The sequence below is a fragment of the Salvelinus alpinus genome, chromosome 28 (genome assembly GCF_045679555.1).
Source record: "Salvelinus alpinus chromosome 28, SLU_Salpinus.1, whole genome shotgun sequence".
Lineage (NCBI taxonomy): Eukaryota > Metazoa > Chordata > Actinopteri > Salmoniformes > Salmonidae > Salvelinus > Salvelinus alpinus.
The window spans coordinates 36,624,129-36,645,852 of record NC_092113.1 but is presented as its reverse complement, the minus strand read 5'-3'; the positions used below and the strand labels follow the sequence as shown (position 1 = coordinate 36,645,852).

General features: G+C 44.3%; 2 protein-coding genes across 2 annotated transcripts; both read right to left on the bottom strand.

Annotated features, from left to right (window-relative positions):
* Window positions 1-5,956: 5,956 nt before the first annotated feature.
* Window positions 5,957-9,132, bottom strand: LOC139556844 (keratin, type I cytoskeletal 18-like). The gene is made up of 7 exons (XM_071370950.1): window positions 8,466-9,132; window positions 7,677-7,759; window positions 7,396-7,552; window positions 7,119-7,283; window positions 6,907-7,032; window positions 6,588-6,805; window positions 5,957-6,274 (listed from the first exon to the last, which is right to left on the bottom strand). Exons 1-7 carry the CDS (start codon window positions 8,880-8,882, stop codon window positions 6,124-6,126), a joined length of 1,317 nt encoding a protein of 438 aa, XP_071227051.1. The 5' UTR covers window positions 8,883-9,132; the 3' UTR covers window positions 5,957-6,123.
* Window positions 9,133-10,230: 1,098 nt separating this feature from the next.
* LOC139557786 (keratin, type I cytoskeletal 18) lies at window positions 10,231-18,290 on the bottom strand. The gene is made up of 7 exons (XM_071372968.1): window positions 17,733-18,290; window positions 14,403-14,485; window positions 12,433-12,589; window positions 11,905-12,069; window positions 11,655-11,780; window positions 11,075-11,295; window positions 10,231-10,736 (listed from the first exon to the last, which is right to left on the bottom strand). The coding sequence occupies exons 1-7, from the start codon at window positions 18,174-18,176 to the stop codon at window positions 10,616-10,618; spliced, it is 1,317 nt and encodes a 438-aa protein (XP_071229069.1). The 5' UTR covers window positions 18,177-18,290; the 3' UTR covers window positions 10,231-10,615.
* Between the last annotated feature and the right edge of the window lie 3,434 nt (window positions 18,291-21,724).

The following is a 21,724-nucleotide window of genomic DNA, read 5'->3' as shown; positions in this document are numbered from 1 at the left end:
CCCTAGACTCCCCCACTCCCCCCCTAGACTCCACCACTCCTACCCCTACCCCTAGACTCCACCACTCACACCCCTAGACTCCACCACTACCACCCCTACCCCTAGACTCCACCACTCCTACCCCTAGACTCTACCACTCCTACTCCTACCCCTAGACTCCACCACTCCTACCCCTAGACTCAACCACTTCCCCCTAGACTCAACCACTTCCCCCTAGACTCAACCACTCCCCCCTAGACTCAACCACTCCCCCCTAGACTCAACCACTCCCCCCTAGACTCAACCACTCCCCCCTAGACTCAACCACTCCCCCCTAGACTCAACCACTCCCCCCTAGACTCAACCACTTCCCCCTAGACTCAACCACTTCCCCCTAGACTCAACCACTCCCCCCTAGACTCAACCACTCCCCCCTAGACTCAACCACTCCCACCCCAGATGACCGTAGAGCATGTGACATCAGACAGAGCTATGATTATGTGTCCTGTTGGAACTTCAGTCCCAAAGCTCCTATGTGAGTTGCTTTTGAAACTACGGTATTCTGCCCACTCAAACTGCACAGCAGAAAGTCCCTTTTTTGGTCTTATCTGACTGGAATGACAGGCCAAATGCCAAGTAGTCCAAAGGGAGGAAGACTTAGCAAAGCTGCACGATTGCATCTAGGCCTGGACTGCTCCTGTTTAGTTTCACAGTCAGAGCTGTCATGCCAGGGGAAATTTCAGATGAAGTACTCAGATAAGACAAGTTCGTATGCATGAAATTAGAGTCATACATAGCCTGCTGGTAATTATATATAATTACAACTTTTTTTCTGTCGTATTCTCAAATGGTCCAATGGCTGTTATCTGTAAATACTGGAAGTGATCTGATAGTATAACTAGGATACAAGCCAATGCATTCCTATAGCAATAGAATTGTGGATTTGTCATTGGAAAAGAGGGATCCCATGTTGGTCACCATCTTCTCCAGAGGAGCAGGAAGTCACGAGGAGTAAAGCAGCAGTTCTGCATGACTGCTGTGACCAGCCGTGCCTGGGGCCTGGCCAGTAGAGGTTCTGTGACCCGCCGTGCCTGGGGCCTGGCCAGTAGAGGTTCTGTGACCAGCCGTGCCTGGGGCCTGGCCAGTAGAGGTTCTGCGACCAGCCGTGCTTGGGGCCTGGCCAGTAGAGGTTCTGTGACCCGCCGTGCCTGGGGCCTGGCCAGTAGAGGGTCTGTGACCCGCCGTGCCTGGGGCCTGGCCAGTAGAGGGTCTGTGACCCGCCGTGCCTGGGGCCTGGCCAGTAGAGGTTCTGTGACCCGCCGTGCCTGGGGCCTGGACAGTAGAAGTTCTGTGACCAGCCGTGCCTGGGGCCTGGACAGTAGAGGTTCTGTGACCCGCCGTGCCTGGGGCCTGGCCAGTAGAGGTTCTGTGACCCGCCGTGCCTGGGGCCTGGCCAGTAGAGGGGTGTGATGGTGGTGACAGTCTCCTGACGACCCTGTCGTCACTGTGGTAATCGTTACAGCCGTGTGGTCACAGCCACTGTGGCCCCTTTTACAGCTTTGCGGTCACAGTCATACACTCCCTGATGACATGTGTCCAGTCCAGGCAGACCAATCATTTCTCACAGCTAGAGAATATTACTCATGTAAAATGCTACTTTATAATCTATTTTATAGTATAAAGATGGTTTACTCAGAGGCCGTTAGTGTGTTTGCCACTGTTGCTCTGGCAACATTCACTGAAAACTTTAATGTATATGTTGCCAGAACAACTGGGCAAACACGGTGAAGCAAGGATTCTTATGCCTTAAATTACCTGACGACCTCAATGTAAACAAAACCTCATGCCAACCTGATGGATGTAGGCTAATTTCCTCAATTAAAATTGGTCAATAAACACAAACCTCTCCTCTCAACATGGTCTAGGAAACAAATAAAATATATCATCATAATTAGTGACTACAATATTAGCACCATTTCATATAACTGACGACAGATAATTTTTCTCTAAACGTCCACTGAGCGGCACAGAGACACCATTTAAATGTGTGCTGACTTGTCGAATGCAACTCCTGTCACTCAGAGAAAGAAGATCATTGATTATATTTCTGAATAGGCCGGAAAATGTGACATGTCACTCCCTATGCAAATGTGGGGTCTGAAATCTGACACTTCAAGTCAGCTCTGCTGAGAGAGTGGAAACAGAGAGCAGACAGATCGGTCTTTCTGGCGCTATAAAGAAGCTCACAGAAATGTCATTTGGAGCCGGTCCAGAACTGCTCAAACTCCCCCATTTAGGGGACTTAACATTTAATCCCATGCCTTCTCCTCCACTCTCCACTCCTTACATTCCTCTGGTCAGATAAGTCTGTCTTGCCCTTTTGTATCAGTGCCCAGATACAAAGGAATGTGAATGGGGTGGACAGGACTACCCTCTGACCATGTTTTCCACTCATAACGGTAAACAGGAAACTAGCTGGATCTTGTTTTCCAAGGTCTTGTCCAGAACATGTTGACAAAGTGAACCTGACGTGTCTATTGGCGTTTCATGTTGGAGGAAAGACCTGTTGATGAACTCAGCAGGTTTGTTGGTGGGTTGTTTTAATTGGGGGGTCATTTTAACCTTTGTTCACTATAAATGTTGACTCTCCCTTCCTGCTATAACATTCCTTTCTCTACACAGTATTCACATAGCAAAGTACAGTGGTCTTTGTACACAATGAACTAAAGGATCCCGAGCTGCTCTAGGCAGACACCATTACCACTTGTTCTTATCATTTACTTACAATTGTGGAGTTTGTGTTCGTTACTCATTCCAAGAATGCCACGGTTAGGTTTTAGATGAGCTTACATTTGGTACTGGCATAGAATCATAAGTTCCTGTTTCTTTAGTTTGATTTTAATAATAGTGGGTGAATTATTTCTGAGTTTAAATTCAAAACTCATTTTACTCCCAGATGTGTTTTCATGGTAACTCCTCACAGATATACTGTAAGAACGAATGGCACATTGTGGAATCTTACATCAACAAGTAGACGTTTGCTTACTTCTGCACACCAGGGAGCTGTATTTTTAGCCAAAAGTAGTCATACTATACTGTGTGGCTCTCCGTGACTGGTATTTCAGTTCTCTGGTTAGAGTTTCCACTGGGACAGACCAATGGGACCAGACCACTGTACCAGACCACTGGGACCAGACCAAAGGGACCAGACCAGTGACTCATGCACCACTGGAGCAGCCAAAGTACATCTTTTGTGCGGTTCGCCTGAAATGTCCAACCCTTTACCCAGGCACCAGAAATGGAAAATGAAAAGGAGGGAGAGCCCGAAAGCTAGGTGAACAGTGGCCTCTTTCACACTTTTATTCTTTCTTAATCCACCCCTCTCCTTCCCCTTGCCTCCCCCGGCCTTCTCACTCCTCCCCCACAACCCCCTGCCTCCCCCTGCCTCCCCCGGCCTTCTCACTCCTCCCCCACAACCCCCTGCCTCCCCCTGCCTCCCCCGGCCTTCTCACTCCTCCCCCACAACCCCCTGCCTGCTACAAGTCAGTTATTTGGAAGTTCATTACCTAGTGCTGCAGGGTTTTTCTTTACTTTTGAATGAGGTTTTAAATAAGGCTGAGATAACCTTTGAACTGGCGGATATGATTTCTACTAAGTACTTTACTGCGCTGTCTAGTCTTTGGCTGTCTCTTCATTGCACATAATTTCTTTAATTCCATTCCATTTTAGAGCACTTTACTGGTTCATTCCAATCTTGTTGAAACACTGACCATGAATGGCCTCAAACAGCCCAGAGTGAAGTCAAATATATGACTAAGAAAAGACGAGACGGCACTACCTCCCTCATACTGTCTAATATGTTACTGTATGACACCTACCTTCTACTGTAATATATTACTCTATGACACCTCCCTTCTACTGTAATATATTACTGTATGACATCTCCCTCCTACTGTAATATATTACTGTATGACACCTCCCTTCTACTGTATGACAGCTCCCTCCTACTGTCTAATATATTACTGTATGACACCTCCCTCCTACTGTCTAATATATTACTGTATGACACCTCCCTTTTACTGTCTAATATATTACTGTATGACACCTCCCTCCTACTGTCTAATATATTACTGTATGACACCTCCCTTTTACTGTCTAATATATTACTGTATGACACGTCCATCATACTGTAATACACTACTGTATGACACCTCCATCCTACTGTAATACATTACTGTATGACACCTCCCTCCTACTGTCTAATATATTACTGTATGACACCTCCCTTTTACTGTCTAATATATTACTGTATGACACCTCCCTCCTACTGTAATATATTACTGTATGACACCTCCCTCCTACTGTAATATATTACTGTATGACACCTCCCTCCTACTGTCTAATATATTACTGTATGACACCTCCCTCCTACTGTAATATATTACTGTATGACACCTCCCTCCTACTGTAATATATTACTGTATGACAGCTCTCTCCTACTGTAATATGTTACTGTTTGACACCTCCCTCCTACTGTCTAATATATTACTGTATGACACCTCCCTTCTACTGTAATATATTACTGTATGACACCTCCCTCCTACTGTAATATATTACTGTATGACATCACCCTCCTACTGTAATATATTACTGAATGACACCTCCCTCCTACTGTCTAATAATATATTACTATATGGCACAGTTCAATTATTATAATAGGCCGACAGTTCTTCTTTCAAGGAAAAACTCCATGGACATTCCTGTGTATTCCTTTGAATTTGACAGGATGAGAGACAGAATAATAGCATATCTGATCCCTGTGGACCAATAAATGCTCACCTTTGATGGCCTGCAGGGGTAATCTCTTGGCAGGAGAGTCCAGTGGAGCCCAGTGATGCAGAGGAATGGCAGGTATGCAGTATAGAGATTATGCACACTGTCTCTGGAATTAGCCTGGCATGCTGTCTCCCCGATACACTCGCTGCTCTGCTTCCATCCCTCTAATGAAAGGCGGCTGGGGATCTCTGGCTCTAACAACATATATCTGTGTGTTGTCTAGTTTTTAACTTTGAACTAACCAATAACAACCTGTTGATATTAACTTATTGAACCGGATGTCTGCTCGTCATAAAGGATGCAAGTGGATCACCATAGAGACCAAAAAAGTGCATCAAATAAAGTGCAGACTAGCTAATGTGCAGGAAAAGAGTGGACTGTGAGTATTGAAATAGCATTGGAATGGAGGCCCAGTCCATCAGTAAGGGGGTAGAGAGAGAATGTTGGGTCAAAATGCAGAATGAACCCAGAATTCCAGAGAACTTCATAGACATTTACGTATCTGTCTAGACCGGGAACAGAGCTGGATGGGTTGTGCCAATTCTTTAAAGCTGTATATCTATGTGGGGGTTTTACGTTGATGTTGCTTGAGTGATGTTGCTTTCCACGTCACATCAAGAGCTCTATTTTATCCGTATCACGGAAATTCAGAGTTACAGTGTGATTTAAATTTAAAGGCAATGTCTCTGTGTTAGCAGAGGCCTCTGGAGTAGCCTGCCAGAGAACCTGAGGGGGGCCGAAACTGTGGACATATTTAAAACAGATCCTAAAGCACACCTTTTCTAGCTTTGCTTTTCCTTAGGGTGCTTTATAATCTCTTAGTTTTTATTGTCATTCTTTTGTTTTTCATCTTCTTATGTTTGTTGTGTAGTAAATATTTATATTTTTATTGATGTTTTTTTCCTGTGAAGCGCTTTGCGTTGCATTCATGTCTGAAATGTGCTATATAAATAAAGCCTGATTTGACTTGATAAATGCTGCAGATGTTGGCTCAATAAGAAATTACTATCAGCAATACAGATTCAATAGAGCCCCAATTTAGCATTTATTTCCTGTATGCATTTAGAGAGGAAACCAACTGATTGGTCCTGATTGGTTACAGTAGATGAAAACAGAGACATACACATACAACCATTACATTAAGTGTTTGACTTCATTTATTGTGATTGTTTCATTGGTCATTTTGTGAACAATTAACTGTTATTCTGGGAGTGTTGTGGTGTGTCATGATGGTGATGATGATGATGGTGATGATGATGATAATGGTGATGATGATGATGCGAGAGAAGATGTTTCTTGACTGGGTGGTTATCCTTGGACAGCTTCAATCCCTCCTTCAGATTTGACATCCTCAGTCACTCCTTCAGACACTACTTTGCCATCTACTAGTGTCTGGGTGACAACTAGCGTCTTTGTTTGGAAAGATTTAGTAGGTTTCTTCTCGACAGCAACCTCAACTCTAAAGAGACACAGATGAAAAGACAGATACCATTACTACAACACAGTCGTTTCCGTATCAGACCTGAGCCCTTGTGCATAGTTGCATGAAGCTAGTTTGAATCTAATTTGCAAATATTACCTCGCCTCATAGAATAAAAAGCAAACAATAGAACAAGGCCAGCCGTTTAATGATAAGCTACTAGTACCACTGTATCGCTCCAGTAACTTGATAGTTTAATCATCTCAACATACCTCAGGTATTGTAGTTGTTACACTACCCTAACCAAGCAGGACATGTAGCTCCACCTGTCATCTCTCCTTGTTTTACTCACTTCAAGTCTCCGTCCAGCAGCCTCCTGTACTCTGCGATCTCAGCCTCCAACTGCATCTTGATGTTGAACAGGATCTGGTAGTCCTGTGTCTGGTGTTGGATGTCGGAGCGTATCTGGGTCAGTTCAGCCTCCAGCCTCAGGAGGACGGCGTTGTATTTTTGCAACTCCATGTTGTAGCGCATCTCAATGTCATGAAGGTTCCCCTCCAGAGACGCATTCTGTGGTTGGGAGGAAAGTACGTGGTCGTAGGATGGATCCACCAAGATTGAGTTCATTTTGAAATAGTTTGGTTGCTATTGTATAAAATAATAATTCTTACCAGGCTGATCTGGGACTGAAGCTCAATCTGCAGGGACTGAATACTCCTCCTGCTTTCACTAAATGTGGTATGTGCCTCCTTCAGGGCCACTGTATTCTCAGTCACCTGGACCTGCACCTCTGTGATCTGGACACACACACACCAACATGTTAACCCACAGTAATACAGTGCAGAACATTGCAAAGTGTTAGGAAGGAAGGACAGAGTCGTACTTTGGATTCATGCCACTCTTTGAGCTCCTCCTGGTTCTTCAAGGCCATCTTCTCGTACTTGGCCCTCATCTCCTCCATGATCTTTCCCAGGTCGTGTCCCTTAGAAGCATCCACCTCCACCTGCACTCCAGACATGGAAATCTGGGTACGCAGCTCCAGCACATCCTGACACAAAGGAAACAGGAAATCCATTCAATTAATGACATGGTGGTTATGGTAGTAACCTAGCTATGTAACCCATTTGAAAATGTGTCAGTTGACAGGAACCATTCCTTACCTCTGCATGGTTCTTCTTCAGGTTGATCTGTTCCTCTGTCAGAAACTCGATATCGTTCTCCAGATGCAGCTGGAGCACGATGGTGTCATCAAGTGTTCTCCTCAGATTTGCGACATCACCCTCGACAGTCTGGCGCATCCCGATCTCACTTTCATGCCTATTGACAACAACATTAAGAATGTAAAGACGTGGACATAGCCATAATGAAAGAATGTTGGCCCTATAGATTCATGCCAACAGATGATAGCAAGTAGCACGTTTCTTTGTTTATAAGCACTCACTTGACCTTGAAGTCGTCTGCGGCTAGGCCGGCACCCTCAACTCGGATAGCGATCTGTGCATTGCCCACTGTCATCTCCAATATCTGAGGAAATATTAGAGGGAGGAGAGGGATGATTCTGGGTATATCTGTGGATCTGATCTACAGGGTGGAGCAACATAAACATGTCCCTTGGTGAAACCGGTCACTCCATCTTTGTGCAGTTGGAAACAAAGTGACAGTCACTTAAATATCTACACAGCGTCAACATGGTGGCGCCACCTCTGATAAGATGTGCTGTAAATCATATCAGTTTACTGTGGGGTGGTTCTGTGAAACCTCGCCTAATAAAAGGCTTAAGACGGTATTTCCCAACTCTAGTCCTCCAGTACCCCCAGCAGTATATATATTTTTGGGCTTGATGATTAGTTGACGAGTTGAATCAGGAGTGCTTGTCCGGGGTTACAGCAAACATGTGTACTTTTGGAGGTATTTGAGAACTGCAAATATTGGCTTTAAATATTGTGAAATTAATGAGTGGAGCGACTCAATTAACCATACAGTAGAGGCAGTTTGGAGCAGTCAGGATCAGGTTGGGGTCAATTCCATTTCAATTCCAGTCAATTCTGGAAGTACCCAAAAAAACTGTGATTTTCAATGAGGAAAATGTGGAATTGGAATTTGGTTTACTTTCTGAATTGACTTGATTTGAAATGGAATTTACCCCAACCCTGAACAGGATATGATTCCACACACATAATGCTTTGTATGAATCAAGCTTGAATTTAATGTAATTATTTGAGGGCCTCACCTTCTTCCTCAGGTCCTCCAGCGTGGCTTCGTAGCGGCTGTAGTCTGCCCCAGCAGGCCCTTTCTTCTCCAGTACCTCCCTGATCTGTAGCTCCAGCTTGCCGTTGGCCTGCTCTAGGTTCTTTACTGACTCCAGGTAGGTGGCCAGACGGTCATTCAGGTGCTGCATGTTGAGCTTCTCATTACCCATAGCGAAGCCACCATCAGCTGTAACACCTGTGTACACCTGGTGCTCTGCCCCTCCTCTGATGCCCCCGAGCCTGTTGCTGGTGTGGACGGAGGAGATTCTGGTCCCATGTCCCCCGGCACCGCCATGGGCACTCTGTGAGCTCCATGGCTTTGCGTATAGGCCTCCACTGCCACTTTCAGCACGATGCCCAGTAAATCTAGGATTCTTACTGATACGTACAGACTCCATGTCTTCAGAGAGGAAATCCAAGAAGAAGAGAAGAAGAAACAGAGAACCACCTGACACTGGCACAGATTGATTCTACCGAGCGCGAGGAGGATGGATGTTAGAGTTTGTATATACAAGGCTGCATTCTGACGCGCCACTCCCTTCGATCACTATCACTTTCTAACCTTTAGTCTCCTACATAGACTCTGTCCTCTCCACCTCTCCACCCCCATTGTAACTGTGGTTTGGTAACTATGGTCAATGAGGCAGGGGAAAGTGTAGCCTATGCCACTTATGTAAGATTGAACTGTAGATAGCAAATGTACTGAATTTAAAATAGCAGTTATAGACTCTTATTCAGAAGTCATTCAGAATCAATATTGAAAGCCAACTGCTGTTCTATTGTAATCTAATATCAATAGCTAAGGAAGGAAAGGGAAAGGGAATACCTAGTCAGTTGCACAACTGAAGAGACAGCCGTCGGAGATAGCCTCACTTGTTATTTTACTGCTGCTGTTTAATTATTTGTTACTTTTATTTTTTTAAATGTACTTTTCTATTTTTTACTTAACACTTATTTTTTATTTATTTTCTTAGCTTCTTAAAGCATTGTTGGTTAAGGGCTTAAGGGCTCTACTGTACACCTGTTGTATTCGGCGCATGTGACAAATACAATCTGATTTGATTTGAAATGTGTCTTCCGTAGATAATCCAACCCCTCTGAATCAAAGCTAACCAATAAAGCAAATATTACTTTCATCATGTGGCTCAGCTGGTAGAGCATGGCGCTTGCAATGCCAGGGTTTTTGGTTCAATTCCCACAGGGGACCTGTACGAAAAAGCATGGAACTGTATGGACTCACTGCTGTAAATTGCTCTGGATTAGAGCGTCTGTTAAATGACTAAAATGTAATGTTTGATCCTTTGTAAAGCACTATCAGCAGGTAACATAAAACTAACTATAAAAGATATTGGGACGGACGGGTAGCCTAGTGGTTCGAGTGTTGGACTAGTAACCGGAAGGTTGCAAGATCGAATCCCCAAGCCGACAAGGTACAAATCTGTCATTCTGCCCCTGAACAAGGCAGTTAACCCACTGTTCCTAGGCCATAATTGAAAATAAGAATTTGTTCTTAACTGACTTGCCTAGTTAAATAAAAAGGTTTAAAAAAAATATATGATTTCCATATTTCAGATCTGTGCAAATGACTAACTTCTCTGTTCAATGTGCATTAATTATTGGTGTCAATTTGTTGTAGTAAAGTTGCCATGATGACGTTAACCAGAATCTATGAGAAGTGATAACCTAGAAAAACTGTTTGTTCAGTTACACAGCAAGTGCACAGCCATTAAAAGACAATAGCCAAGATTCTGACCAATGTTTTATTGGACAATGAAAGTACATCACACCAGGCAAATTCAACTGGACAGAAAGAAAACTAAGGTAAAATCTAATGGTAGAAAAATACATTTTACAGATATTTTACTTAATCCAATTGCTAGTTTTAAAGGTAAAATCATATTGGTTAAAGCCAATTTCATCCCAAATTACTAAATTCTGAACTTGTACTGTAAATGTATATACGCCTAAATGCGTAAGTTAAAAAACACTTAAGACTTAAAAGCAAAAGAAACATGATGAAATAAATAAAGTGGAGATAATTTTCTTCTTATCCAGCTAGATGTTATCTGATGTCTATGGTGTGTTGGATGGTGTGGTACAATCAGGACGATGTGGAATGATGGATGTAGTCTCACAGGTCCCTCTCCTTTGTCTCTGTGCTGGAGGAGACAACCTTCCCGTCCACCAGAGTCTGTGTGACGGTCATCACCTTGGTCTTCACTGTCCGCTGGTCCTCCAGAGCATCCTGGAGCCTGAGAGAGAGAGAGAGAGAGAGAGAGAGAGAGAGAGAGAGAGAGAGAGAGAGAGAGAGAGAGAGAGAGAGAGAGAGAGAGAGAGAGAGAGAGAGAGAGAGAGAGAGAGAGAGAGAGAGAGAGAGAGAGAGAGAGAATCACAACTATCAGTCAACATAAAAATATTTATGCAGTGGCTGCTTTTGCCTCCAAGACAGAAAATGGCCATTGGATGACTATTTACCATAGTAGGCTCTTGGCTGGCAACAAACTTCATGTTCATTCTCTTTCTCAAGTCTGCTTAATTATAGGAATTATGCATGCAACACCAATTAAGCATTTCTCTCCTTCTTACTCACTTGAAGTCTCCTCCGTCCAGCAGTCTCCTGTATGTGGCGATCTCCGCCTCCAGCTTCATCTTGATGTTGAGCAGGTGCTCGTACTCCTGCGTCTGCTTCTGAATGTTGGAGCGGAGGTTAGTCAGCTCAGACTCCAGACCCACGAGGATGTTGTTCAAGGATTCCATCTCCATGTTGTAGCGCATCTCCGTGTCTCGCAGCGTCCCCTCCAGAGATCCTTTCTGTTAGACAGAGAGAGAGGAAGAGTAAAGACAGTCAGTACAGGTGATTGGCCTTGTAAATTAACATAAAACTTAAAAGAAAAACTCCACCCAAAAACTATCATTTGGTATTTGTTTCATAAGTCCATTGTTGATATAGTCCCAAAATGTGGTGCATGACAGCAATCCAGTTTTCAAGATATATAACTTTTAAAATATAGAAATACAGCTAACATGTAAAACCTTTTGGGACTATTTCAACAATAGACTAGTTATAGAAATACCAAAAGATAGAGTTTTCCTTTAACCAATAGCATTGATGCCATGATGTCTTTTGTACACACTGGCTGTGTGAATATAGTATTGTTGAGGGATCTTACCAAGCTCTTTTGTGAGTCTAGCTCGATCTCCAGTGTCTGTAGCTGCCTACGGAGGTCGTTGATCTCTGTGTGTGCGCCTTGGAGGGCCTCTGTGTTCTGTGACACCACGGACTGCACCTCTGTGATCTGGAAGGGACATAGAGGTGATATAGATGTCAGTTTAAAAATCATTGGTAAAGTAGGAGTTTCTGTGACGCCTTCACTGTGAAGTCATCAGTGTGTGGTAAATGAATAAGCTGGTAGGTGTTACCCGTGTTTCATGCCATGCTTTGAGCTCCTCTTGGTTCTTCAGGGCCTCTTTCTCGTACTTGGCCCGGACCTCAGCCATGATGGCGGCCAGGTCCTGGCCCTTAGGAGCATCCACATCCACCTGCACTCCAGACTGGGAGATCATGTTACGCATCTCCATCACTTCCTGTTGGGGTAGAAGGACAACAACGTTAAAATTCATTAAGCAATATGTTTTCAAGAGTGAAGTCAGCGTCCGTATTTAGGCTGTTCGTTTGGGTACTCAAGGTTCCCCCCTGGGTGCGTCCTGTGTGTGCCGCACCCACCACACCCCCGCTAAATCCCAAAGATCTCACACGAAACAACCCCTGTTTATACAGTATGGTTGACTCCGTCTCCGATGGGGGCATGCTCTAGTTAAGCCATTGTGATGACAAGGGAGATGGTAAACATTTGTTTGGTGGTGCAAGAGGGGTGGGGTTGTGTACTATATTGGTTTGGTGGTTGAAAGGGGGGGGGGGGGGGGGGGTTTGTGCCATGGTGAACTTACATTGTCGTGGTTCTTCTTCAGGAAGATGAGCTCCTCCTTCAGAGCTTCGATCTCACTCTCCAGGTTCATGCGGCTCATGTTGGTGTCATCTATGACCTTCCTCAGGCCAACGATGTCAGCCTCCACAGACTGGCGAATGGACAGCTCAGACTCAAACCTGCAACACACAGCAAACAGCATCAGATACAATGCCCAGGAGAGCTACGGTGAAATATTCTCTAAAGTGTCCGTTTAAAGGCCAAGTGAGGTCAAAACATACTTTTTCTGTGTTTTGTATATACTTCCATAATATGAGGTTGGAATAATACTGTGAAATAGTGAAAATTATGATAATGCCCAATTAGTGTAAGAGCTGTTTGAAAAGACATCCTCAAATTTCAGCCTGTTTTGGTGGGATGGAGTTTTGGCCTGCCTGTTGACATCACCAGGCGATCATTTGGTTAGTAGACCAATTAGAATTAGAGTTCCAAACCTCTCTGCCAATAACACCTAGTTTTCAGTTTTCCACTCCCCACAAAGAACACTCCCAGAAAATCCTAGCTAAATTCTTTCTTAAGAAATGTCTCTTTGCTAAGAAGCTATTTTTGTTTCAGTTTGACCATTTTAATTAAAAACAATCACAGTAAGGTATTTAAGTGTTCCCCAGAAATATTTTGATATTGAGATAAAAATGGCTGCATTGGACGTTTAAAGCATAGACTGTAGAGGGTATGCAGTTAATGTGGCACATCCACGGTGTTTGTTAAGTTACTGTTAATTAAGGTGTGTCAGCAACCGTCTGCTTGTTTAGTCACCGTTAATTAAGGTTGTGTCAGCAACCGTCTGCTTGTTTAGTCACCGTTAATTAAGGTTGTGTCACCAACCGTCTGCTAGTTTAGTCACCGTTAATTAAGATGTGTCAGCAACCGTCTGCTTGTTTAGTCACCGTTAATTAAGGTGTGTCAGCAACCGTCTGCTTGTTTAGTCACCGTTAATTAAGGTTGTGTCAGCAACCGTCTGCTAGTTTAGTCACCGTTAATTAAGGTGTGTCAGCAACCGTCTGCTTGTTTAGTCACCGTTAATTAAGGTTGTGTCAGCAACCGTCTGCTTGTTTAGTCACCGTTAATTAAGGTGTGTCAGCAACCGTCTGCTTGTTTAGTCACCGTTAATTAAGGTTGTGTCAGCAACCGTCTGCTTGTTTAGTCACCGTTAATTAAGGTGTGTCAGCAACCGTCTGCTTGTTTAGTCACCGTTAATTAAGGTGTGTCAGCAACCGTCTGCTTGTTTAGTCACCGTTAATTAAGGTTGTGTCAGCAACCGTCTGCTTGTTTAGTCACCGTTAATTAAGGTGTGTCAGCAACCGTCTGCTTGTTTAGTCACCGTTAATTAAGGTGTGTCAGCAACCATCTGCTAGTTTAGTCACCGTTAATTAAGGTTGTGTCAGCAACCGTCTGCTTGTTTAGTCACCGTTAATTAAGGTGTGTTAGCAACCGTCTGCTTGTTTAGTCACCGTTAATTAAGGTTGTGTCAGCAACCGTCTGCTTGTTTAGTCACCGTTAATTAAGGTTGTGTCAGCAACCGTCTGCTTGTTTAGTCACCGTTAATTAAGGTTGTGTCAGCAACCGTCTGCTTGTTTAGTCACCGTTAATTAAGGTGTGTCAGCAACCGTCTGCTTGTTTAGTCACCGTTAATTAAGGTGTGTCAGCAACCGTCTGCTTGTTTAGTCACCGTTAATTAAGGTGTGTCAGCAACCGTCTGCTTGTTTAGTCACCGTTAATTAAGGTGTGTTAGCAACCGTCTGCTTGTTTAGTCACCGTTAATTAAGGTGTGTCAGCAACCGTCTGCTTGTTTAGTCACCGTTAATTAAGGTGTGACAGCAACCGTCTGCTTGTTTAGTCACCGTTAATTAAGGTGGTGTGCAAATGTCTGCTTGTTTAGTCACCGTTAATTAAGGTGGTGTGCAACTGTCTGGTTTGCCTAGCTTGACTTACTTCACCCTGAAGTCATCAGCAGCTAAGCGGGCATTGTCGATCTGAAGACACATACGGGCGTTGTCTGTTGTGGCATCAAACACCTGCCAATGACAAGGAGAAAATAAGTTAAAGTCAACATACTTTTCATTTCATTTTTTTTTCACAGCAGTTTCAATGCTGTACTTTTGTGTAATGAGTATGAATGTGACAAGGCTGGTGACAGTGGCAGCCAGGAGCAGCGGAGGCCAGCTGCCCCACAGCCGCAGTGTTTGCTCTCCATGGTATAGTAGATAAGGCTGGCGATGGATGGATGCAGGTTACAAAGTTCGGGAGGCAATCATTAACAGCCAAGCTGAAAGTGCAGTGGAATACATGTCAGGATGGAGGCAGGTGATTTGCATCAGGCGGGAGGTTGGGGTGTGTGTGTGTGTGTGTGTGTGTGTGTGTGTGTGTGTGTGTGTGTGTGTGTGTGTGTGTGTGTGTGTGTGTGTGTGTGTGTGTGTGTGTGTGTGATGGGGAGGGGAGGGGGTGGTTACTGGGTTGGGTTTCCTGTTGTTCCTGTCGTGAGAAGCCTTGTTTTTGTAAAGGAGGAATATTTGAACTAGCGGTCACATCCTGGTATCACGACAAAGAAACATGAACCCGTTGTGATGTATGCGTTGGGGGTTGATTACGTGCCATGGGCAGTTGGTAAAGCCAACACATCCATGTTGGCAAACACCAGCTTAGCTCCCTAGGCCTTCCTCCCCTAACCTTTTATGTAAGGCTTCATAATGACAACCATTACATGAGCAGCAGACTAAGCAAATATTTTAACAAATATTTGCACAGCTCATGTTCAGTTTACCATTTGTTTTTCTAATTTTCTCAAGTTCAATGTCCTTATTTGGATTTTTTTTCAAAGGGACAAAGAGAAGCAATTAGATAGCGGATTAAACTCCACTCCACGGTGAAGGAAGCGGACTAAACTCCACTCCACGGTGAAGGAAGCGGACTGAACTCCACTCCACGGTGAAGGAAGCGGACTAAACTCCACTCCACGGTGAAGGAAGCGGACTGAACTCCACTCCACGGTGAAGGAAGCGGACTAAACTCCACTCCACGGTGAAGGAAGCGGACTAAACTCCACGGTGAAGAAAGCGGACTAAACTCCACTCCACGGTGAAGGAAGCGGACTAAACTCCACTCCACGGTGAAGGAAGCGGACTGAACTCCACTCCACGGTGAAGGAAGCGGACTGAACTCCACTCCACGGTGAAGGAAGCGGACTAAACTCCACGGTGAAGAAAGCGGACTAAACTCCACTCCACGGTGAAGGAAGCGGACTAAACTCCACTCCACGGTGAAGGAAGCGGACTGAACTCCACTCCACGGTGAAGGAAGCGGACTGAACTCCACTCCACGGTGAAGGAAGCGGACTAAACTCCACTCCACGGTGAAGGAAGCGGACTGAACTCCACTCCACGGTGAAGGAAGCGGACTAAACTCCACGGTGAAGGAAGCGGACTAAACTCCACTCCACTGTGAAGGAAGTTTCTGATGAACTCCACCAACTGAGTGGAGCAGAGACCAGGCTTTGTGGAATTCAGCTCCGACTACATCGATTCGCCCAAGGCCAATTATTAAAAAAATTCTAGTTATGAAACGCTTACCTTGTATCTATGTTTGTCCTCTGTAATAGTGTGCCTTTTTCTTTGTTTGCTGAAATCCATACTTTTTCACTAAAAGCTAATCAAATACAACCACTGACTGTTTCCTTGTTGAGATTCAATTGGCACATGCGCATTTGAGCTGAATTGCCATCTTAGAGAAACAGCAATGAGCCGGTGGCTGTATTTGATTAACGGAATTTAATTCACAATGGAGTGGAGTTTAGTTAGCTAGCAATAGAAATTCTGTAATGATAGTCTTGTGATATATTTGCATTTTGTCTCTCGCTATTGGTATCTGGCATCTAATCTCCATATTTTGCATAGTTACTCTTGTCACTCTGGGTGGTTTGACTTTGGCACGTTGCTCCAGCAAGGTCTACACGGCAAAACCACAGAAGCATGAATGGAATGTTCCAGAATCCAATGGAAAGAGTTTTTCGGATATGTTTAAAAAAAAAAATATATATATAATATAGTATCAGGCAGTATTTACTGTATGCTTTAAAGTACAACAGTAACTTGTTACAGATGCAATAGGCCTATAATAATGACTTTTTACTAGATGTCTAACAGTATTTTTCCAAAGTATCAACAGCTCTGAACATTTCCAGTTGAATGGCTCACAGAATATCCTTGCTCGGCCAACAGTATACACACATAAAGCATTATAAACCCATATGTCAATCATTCAGTATTGTATATACATGGAACACTATCAGAGGAATGGGAATGGAATGACCTGGTTGGACGGACTACTTTTTAATGACACAGTACATTGACTCCCAAACTCATTTACCATGCTCCACCATCAAAGTAAGGACCACACCATGAAATAGTAGCCTTGTGTAAGTTGTGAGTAAGAACCACACCATAAAAGACCCACAGACCACACACTGGTTGAATCAACATTGTTTACCAACTTAATTTCAATTGAATTACGTTTAACCAACGTGGAATAGACGTTGAATTGACGTCTGTGCCCAGTGGGTAGTAGCCCTGAGTAAGGAGTTCAACTTTCTCTCATCTATAGTCTACGGTGGTGTATTCTCATTTAATTTACTGCTCCACACTTACCATAGCTGAGAGAAAATATCAAAATAACCTTTTTTAACTTTACCTACAACTGTAACAACTCTCCCAGTTTTCATGGTTAAATTTGTGCATAACTGTTGATGGTTATATTGTAGATAATCATTTGAAATGCTACTGTATCGTCGTTTCATTGCTAACAATCTTTGTGCTACACAGTTAACTGATAACAGGAAGTTAAATAAACACATCCATGACCCCTGAAAATGCTAGCTGGACCTGGAACTCTGTCCATGTCGAAGGTCAGCTAGCAGAACCCCTTGGAATTCCCCTTCTTATTGCTTTCTGTCAGCCCCTTGACCTTCTGCCTGGGGATGCCGGCACCTTGCCATCACTAATCAGCACGGCTCTAACGGACGAACCAGCTACACTGGGTCTTTACTACCCAGGGCAATAACCTGACAAGGATATAGTAAGGCCACTGTGTTTACTCTTTCAATCCCAAACTACTCTCTGTCACTCTGTTACTCTCTTCTGTTGGGTCAGCCATTCTAGGACAGTGAACTTGCATTTGAAATATATATTACTTCCCTAAAGCTCTATGGTGTAGATTTGTCCAGCATCTCATATTAGCCAATAGTACTCCTTCCTCCCCCTGGCCTCTCACCTTCTTCCTCAGGTCATCCAAGATGGCGTTGTAGCGGCTGTAGTCGTTGACATCTGGGCCTCTCTTCTCCATGGCCTCCCTGATCTTCAGCTCCAGTTTGCCGTTGGCCTGCTCCAGGTTCCTCACCATCTCTAGGTAGGAGGCCAGACGGTCGTTGAGGTTCTGCATGGCAAACTTCTCATTGCCCATGATGTGAGCGGTGTCCCCGCTGGCGCTCACCTGGATGCTGCTGGACATGGAGCCCCCGGAGCCTCCCATCCCAACCCCCATCCCTCCCATCCCGCTTCGCACACCCGAGTAGGACACAGAGGAGATTCGAGTCCCCTGACCCCCAGCACCACCATAGGTGCTGGCGGCCCGGTAGGTGGGAGCAGTAGAGCTGTGAGTGATGGAGTAGCTGGACCCACTGCCAGGTCCCCTGGCGCTGCTTCGTCTAACACTCATTTTGTTAGATGGAGTGAGATTGAGAGAGGCACAGAGAGTTGAGAGTGGGCCGGCAGAAACAGGAGCACACAGACACACAGAGCATGGACAGAGAGGAAGCCGCTCAAACTTTATAACCCTGCTGGCCCCCACAGTCCCTCCCCCTAAACACTCCTCTCTTTCCAAGTTCCCTCCCTCTCTCCTCTGTGCACCAAAAGCACTTTTTATAGAATCCTTTGTCTGGCTTTGCACTCTCAAACTTGAAACTCTACAATATACTGTAATTTCAAATGTGAATTTTTGTTTGCCTCAGTTTGTAACTATTCCATGTCAAAATCCCTCGGTAATTTGAGATTTTCATCTCTTTAGTTGTAATGTCACAAAATAAGTAATCAATGTATATTCATTATGGACTGGTACACCAGAGTGGTGGTAATCAGAAATATTTTCTGATTGTATATACTTGTGATTATTTCTGGACCAAAATATGGTAATTTTTTATATGAACCACGTGTGTGACCTGTAATGTGTTATTAATGTATTTGTGTTCCACTCCCTACACAAGGTGTTTCTCAATTTCCTGACTGGCATACATTCTTCTTGAGAAATGACGGATAGTGAGCAGGGGTTAGTCATGTTCCTGAGAACACCTGGAATCACATAGAACTTTTTATTTCAAGTTGTGACAACTCCAGTGTATGTGCAAGGTTTTAGACTGATCCAATGAATCATTGCATTTCTGTTCAAAATGTTATATCAAGTCTGCCCAAACGTGCCTAATTGGTTTATTGATACATTTTCAAGTTCATAACTGTGCACTCTCCTCAAACAATAGCATGGTATTCTTTCACTGTAATAGCTACTGTAAATTGGACAGTGCAGTTAGATTAACAAGAATTTAAGCTTTCTGCCCATATCAGATATGTCTATGTCCTGGGAAATGTTCTTGTTACTTACAACCTCATGCTAATCACATTAGCCTACGATAAGTTCAAACGTCTCGCGGGGGACACGCCAATCCTGTAGAGGTTAAAAACTTAAAAAGAAGAAGAATGGCCATGAAACAGAGGAGACAGGGTAAAGGCGTCAGCATGCTTCAGAGTTCGGCTAGAGCAATTTTGCATCAATTTTGCATCTGACTAGGATGTTTGGTGCAGTATTTCTCAAGTGAAAAAATTGTCTCTCGTTGAACGACAAAACCCACTACCATTGAAGAATCCCTACTGTTGACCAATCGCCGACAAGGGGGCGTAGAATTTGGCTCGCCTCGAGAAAAAATGTTGTGTGCCCAAACAGACAAAATGTCACAAAATGTCATCATAATATACACTGAGTATACCAAACATTAGGAACACATTCCTAACATTGAGTTGCACCCCCCCCACCTCTTTTGCCCTCAGAACAACCTCAATTCATCTGGGCATGGACTTTACTAGGTGGAGAAAGAATTCCACAGGTATGCTGGCCCATGTTGACTCCAGTGCTTCGCATAGTTGTGTCAAATTGGCTGGATTACCTTTGGGTGGTGGACCATTCTTGATACACACGGGAAACTGTTGAGTATGAAAAATCCAGCTGTGTTGCAGTTCTTAACACAAACCGTTGTGACGCGGCGACCCGGCGACGATGAGACAGCCTATAGGGAGGAGGTCAGTGACCTGGCAGTGTGGTGCCAGGACAACAACCTCTCCCTTAACGTCAGCAATACAAAGGAGCTGATCGTGGACTACAGGAAACGGAGGGTCGAGCACGCCGCCATCCACATCGACGGGGCTGTAGTGGAGTGGGTCGAGAGCTTCAAGTTTCTCGTTCTCCACATCACAAAGGAATTACCTTGGTCCAAACACACCAACACACCCTTGGAGAAGGCACGACAACGCCTCTTCCCCCTCAGCAGGCTGAAAAGATGTGGCATGGTCGCTAGAACCAACAGGACCCTGAACAGTTTCTACCCCCAAGCCATAAGACTGCTAAATAGTTAGTGAAATAGTTAACCAAATAGCTACCCGGACTACCTGTATTGACCCTTTCTGCACTATCGTTTTGGACTCATCACATACGCTGCTGCTATTGTTTATTATCTATCCTGTTGCCTAGTCACTTTATTCCTAGTTATATGTACATATTTACCTCAATTACTTCGTACCCCTGCACATCGACTCAGTACTGGTAACCTGTTATATAGCCAAGTTATCGTTACTCAATGTTTATTTATTATTACTTTTATTATTATGTGTCATTACTTTTCTGTTATTTCTCTATTTTCTATTACTTCTCTGTTGTCTTTCTCTCTGTGTTGTTGGGAATTCCCTTCAAGTAAGCATTTCACTCTAAGTCTACACCTGTTGTTTACCAAGCATGTGACAAATAACATTTGATTACATTTTTCATTTGATTTGATTGTCCTCCACCTATCTGAGGATATGAGTTTCAGACAGGCTAAACAAAAGAACAATTAGCCTAGCCCCTGGGTAGACATGCAGGAACAAAGACAACTCTAATCTTGTAAATATATCAGAGGGAAAAAAAACAGTAATTTCACCCACTGAGATATGTACAATAAAGCTGCTGGCTCCCAACAAGGGAAAATTCTTACAGGCTGTTTTCTCAGATTCCATTCTCTTGGCAGTAAATTGATACTGCCCCATTCATACTCAGGGGATTAATTATCTCTCTCTCTTTCTCTCTCTAAATTAAATTATATTCAAAGGGCTTTATTGGTATGGGAAACATATCTTTACATTGCCAAAGCAAGTGAAATAGACAATAAACAAAAGTGAAATAAACATTCAAAAATTAACAGTAAACATTACTCTCTCTCCGTCTCTCTCTATCTCTCTCCATGGGGTGAGGAAGGGGTGTGAGGGGGGTGCTGTGAGATTATTTAAGACTCTTTGAAGAGGAAGGTTTTCAGATGTTTTCGGAAGATGAGCAGGGATTCTGCTGTCCTAGTTTCAGGGGGAAGCTGGGTTCCACCATTGGGGTGCCAGGACAGAGAAGAGCTTTGACTGGGCTGAGCGGGAGCTGCCCTCCCGTAGGGGTGGGAGGGCCAAGACACCAGAGGTGGCAAAACGGAGTGTTCGGATTGGGGTGTAGGTTTTGAGCATAGCCTGAAGGTAGGGAGGGGCAGTGCCTCTTGCTGCTCCGTAGGCAAGTACCATGCTTTTGTAGTGGATGCGAGCTTCGACTGGAAGCAAGTGGAGTGTGCGGAGGAATGGGGTGACATGGGAGAACTTAGGACGGTTGAACACCAGGCGGGCTGCAGCGTTCTGGATAAGTTGCAGGGTTTTGATGGCACCGGACAACAGTGAGTTGCAGTAGTCCAGACGGGATATGACAAGTGCCTGGATTAGGATCTGCGTCACTTCCTGTGTGAGGTAGGGTCGTACTCTACGGATGTTGTAGAGCATGAACCTGCAGGAGGGGGTCACTGCTTTGATGTTTGCAGAGAATGACAGGGTGTTGTCCAGGGTCCCTCCAAGGTTCTTTGCAATCTGGGAGAGGGACACGGTGGAGCAGCTCCGTCTTGTCCAGGTTGAGCTTGAGGTGGTGGGCCGACATCTAAGCTG